Source organism: Myotis davidii, unplaced genomic scaffold (genome assembly GCF_000327345.1).
Source record: "Myotis davidii unplaced genomic scaffold, ASM32734v1 scaffold72, whole genome shotgun sequence".
In the NCBI taxonomy this organism is placed as follows: Eukaryota; Metazoa; Chordata; class Mammalia; order Chiroptera; family Vespertilionidae; genus Myotis; species Myotis davidii.
Window position 1 is genome coordinate 2,779,611 of NW_006284618.1, and position 4,334 is coordinate 2,783,944.

Below are 4,334 nucleotides of genomic sequence, written 5' to 3' on the forward strand. Positions count from 1 at the left end.
ACTAGACAGTAGGCCTGGTGGCGGGAGGACAATCGTGCACCCTCAGAACTGGGTCCGTGAACAGTCTGCATCCATCAGGGCCCGAGAGAAGACACACTCACGGGATGGGTTCAGGAAGGTTTATTCACACCAGGCTATTCATGGGGGAGGGGCAGACAGGTCCTGGGGCAGTGCATGGACAGTGGGGCTAGCCGCCCAGGGATGAGGGAAGGAGTGACTGCCGGGTGGAACCCTGGAGTGAGAAGCATGGGGTGGGCCTCTGGGGGGGACCTGGCCAGGCCCAGGTTGCATTCACAGGGAGGGGCAGGTGGAATAAAGGTACTGCCCTCCAGCTCCCTCTTCTCTCCGACCCCCTTGCTGGGACCCCTCCACTGACCAAACCCAACCAGGAGGCAAGGGGCTCCTGGGTGCTGTGGATGAGGCCCATGCTGGCCGGCCTCCCAGGGCCCAGAGCACGGGGAAGGCGGGCGGTCAGCAGAGCTGGACAGAGGACACGCTGAGCACAGGGGTGGCCGCAGCAGCAGCAGACCCGCGAGGCAAGGGTGAGAGTGAATGGACAAGCATGTTACTTTTAAATATTGTTCTTTAGAAAAGACCTGCCAGCCAAGTAAATGAAAGGGGAGGAGGGCAGATTAAGGAAGAATGAGAAATTGGAGGAAGGTATAACAAAGAAGGCAGGCGGCGTGAGGAGGCGGGTGGGGACGGGCGTGCAGGGAGAGCCTGCCCCGAGATGGCCTGCACTCGGAAGCAGCTCCCAGCTTCCAAAGGGGGAGAAACAGTCCGTTTATCAGGAGTCGCCCCAGGCCCGCCGGGATCCCAGGGAGCCCAGGCTCACCTCCGGCGCTGCTCCATCAGCGCCTGCTTCTCCCGCAGCTCCCTGAAGGCCGAGGCCCGCCTCTCCTCCAGCTGCTCTGCTTCTTTCGCCGTCCCTGTCCCCGCCGGGTGCGCTAACGCCAGGCCAGGCAGGGCGCCCTTGAAGGAGGGTATCTTCCTTCTGGAATTACACAAGGTTTTAGCCAAGTACCTAACAAAACCTTGCGATGAACACACACCTGGAAGATGCGGTAGAAAACACACAACCTGAGAGCAGGGCTTCTGGGCCAGCTGCAGCCTAGGCCTGCGCGGAAGGTGCTGCCCTCCACGCCCACCCCCAAGCTGCCAGGTCATCCTCGGCCTGTGGGCTCTGAACCGGCTTCCCCTGAGCCACCTGATGCAAATGGAAGGAGGGAGGAGGAGGTTTCTAAATAGCAGGCTTGGACCGTCCTGTCCGCGAGTGGGTGACTCAGGACTGAGACAGTCGCGAGGTAAGTCCAGGCCAGGCTGCCGCAGGGCCTACACTATGTGCTTCCTACACCTCTGCAGCTACCATCGGTTAGTAACACCTCAACGGTTTTTATTCTGAAAACGTTCAGACCTACAGAACAGGTGTAAGGATAGTGCAATGAACAGCAACATCTTTCCTGGAGATGGAAGATTTTCAATATTCCAACCCCAGCCTTCTCACACACCATACCCAGACCCACACACACACCATGCACATACCACACACATCACACACACAATGCATGTGCAACACACAGCACATAGTATGCATACACAACATATGCCACACATACCCATGCACATACAACACATCACCTATATCATGCACATGCAACACACATTACACACATCGTGCATGTGCAACACACATCATACACCACAAACACACAACACCCATCATGTACATCATGTACATGCAACACACATATAATTTACACATGGGCACATACCATGCACAGACATACCACACACACACACACACCAGACATATAACACACACATACATACACACACTCAAACACACAGGATTTGGGCTTTTCTCTTGTGTAACCACCTACTTGGAGCCCATGTTGGGGTGACTTTAACCCAAAGCCAGGTTGGTACTGCTGCCTAACTAGTGAAGGCAATGCAGACACACACATCCCTGATGTTTTAACAGATAGTTGCAAAGCAGTTTTTCAACTTTGAAAAGACCTGAGGACACACCTTAGCCTAGGAGTAGTAGCTGAGGGCGTGTCTGGGGTTGGTGGCCTAGGAGTCGTACCTGAGGGCGTGTCTGGGGTTGGGGCGCGCTTCCTCCCGGGTGCGCAGCACGGCCCGGAGGTTTGGAGGCAGCTCCATGGCGAGGAGCTGGTTTTGCAGAACCTCCACCTGCTCCTTCTCCACGATCTCCTGCCGCAGCTTCCAGAAGCGCCTGATCTCCTCCTCACTTGGCCAGTCTTCACAGGAATCGGCCGATTTCCTGAGCTCACTCAGGTCCAGTCTCTCAACAGGTGGGAACGGGCCCTCCATTTCTTTTAACCTGGTCCCCTTTGGTGCCTGAGAATTAGCGGTGCCTCCGTCAGGTGCACATTCTTCGGGTAAGGCCAGCAGGGGATATGGCAGCTGACTTAGGTGCATCGCTAATAAAATAAAATCCCTATTCAGTCGACTGCGCTGCAACCCTGGGCTGAGCCTCAAGCAACCCCAGGCAGCTCCCTCTGCCGGGCTCTGGCCGTCCCCGTAAACCCCTGTAAGGGAAGGTACTCCCTATGCACATCCTTTGCGTGCCTTAATTTCTAATCAACATTTAGCCCAGCTGTGGGCACACTATGGCCCGCAGGCCGGATCTGTCCCGTTTGAAATGAATAAAACTAAAAAAAAAAAAAAAAAAAAAAGACCGTACCCTTTTATGTAATGATGTTTACTTTGAATTTATATTAGTTCACACAAACACTTCATCCATGCTTTTGTTCCGGCCCTCCAGTCCAGTGTAAGAACCCATTGTGGCCCTCGAGTCAAAAAGTTTGCCCACCCCTGGTTTAGCCCATGTGCCTGCTGCTTTTGTCTGGCAATGCTTTTGTTAACTTTCAGACACTTTTATCTCTAGCTCTAGGTAAATTATTTGGGATCAAATTTGCCTGAAATGTATTCATCCTCTGTCTCTGCCAGGTCCTGCATTAGGCGTTGGAGCCACGGTGTCCCACAGACCCATGCCACCTGGCTGCATGAGGCCTCCGTTCCCACGGGCACAGACACTTGGACAGGCTGGGGTGTGCCCATCAAGCCCTGGCACACATCTGTCCCAGGCATGTAGACTCACACACCCTGTGTCCTTAGACACATTTTAAACAGCTCTGACCCCTGTAAGCTACTTCCTGTAAGAGGTGAATTCATTTTCAGCCTCTCAAGTCTAATCTAGTTAGCCATTATCTACACTAATAAAAGGGAAACATGCAATTGGTGTCACTCCACTACGCCCACCAGCCAATCAGATAGACTATGCAAATTAACCCAACAAAGATGGCAGTTAATTTGCATACGCAGGTGCAGAGCAAAGACTGAAGACTGAAGAGGCTTGGCTTCTCCTCTGCAGCCGGACCAAAGGCCTGGGTCCCGGGTGCCGGAGGAAAACCGGTGCCAGCAGCCAGGGGAAGGAAGGCCTATTGCACAAATCTCTTCATACAACACACATCTAGTATATATATTCATGCACTCAGGGAGTCCCTCAGCCCAGCCTGTGCCCTCTCACAGTCTGGGACACTTGGGGGATACCCACCTGCTGGCTTAGGCCTGCTCCCCGAGAACAGATGATCTAAAAGAAATAATCATATCCTTGGGTAAGGATTTTTTAGAAAGGTAATGGTCGCATGAAAATTCACTGCCGGCAGGGCTGAGGTGCCTGGGTGCTGCCATCTTGTGGCCGTGGGTGCTGCCATCTTTGTGAGGGTGTGATGGTCAATTAAGCATAAAATTCTAAAAAATATTTTTCAAGATCAGTGTTTTACAACTTTTTTCTCTAAGAAAAAGCCATTCTCTAAACACAACATCGAGAAGGAGAGCTCAGAATATGAAACAGGCAGAGGCTTTGCTGTCAAGCATTGTTATTACAGCGTGTGCCCCACATGACCCTATGGGTCTCCTGTGGGACCCGGTGGGCGGCTGAGTGAGATGCACTGGTGCCACACAGGACATGACACACGCGTGCACAGGGCAGCACACTCCCAGTGCTACATGCTCCCGACCGCTACATGCATGGGGTTGGTGTTTTTAAAGAAAAATAGTTTAGCTCTACCCAGTTTCTCAGTGGTTAGAACGTTGGCCTGTGGACTGAAGGGTCCTGGGTTCAATTCTGGTCAAGGACACGTATCTTGGTTGCAGGCTCAATCCCTGGGCCCTGGTCAAGGTGTGTGTGGGAGGCAACCAATCGATGTGTCTCTCTCACATCAGTGTTTCTCTCTGTCTCTCCCTCTCCCTTCCACTCTCAACAATTCTCAGGGGAGGAAAAGAAAGGAAGGAAGGAAGGAAGGAAG

At 53.0% G+C, this 4,334-nt stretch overlaps 1 protein-coding gene across 1 annotated transcript in view; it reads right to left on the reverse strand.

Annotated features, from left to right (window-relative positions):
* The window catches only part of LRRC27 (leucine rich repeat containing 27), a 13,091-nt gene that overhangs the window by 5,907 nt on the left and 2,850 nt on the right, over positions 1-4,334 (reverse strand). Inside the window, exons 3-4 of the mRNA XM_015572767.1 lie at positions 2,087-2,444; positions 836-994 (exon numbers count right to left, since the gene is read on the reverse strand). Coding sequence (XP_015428253.1) covers positions 836-994; positions 2,087-2,444 — 517 coding nt within the window. The remainder of the gene's footprint in view (positions 1-835; positions 995-2,086; positions 2,445-4,334) is intronic.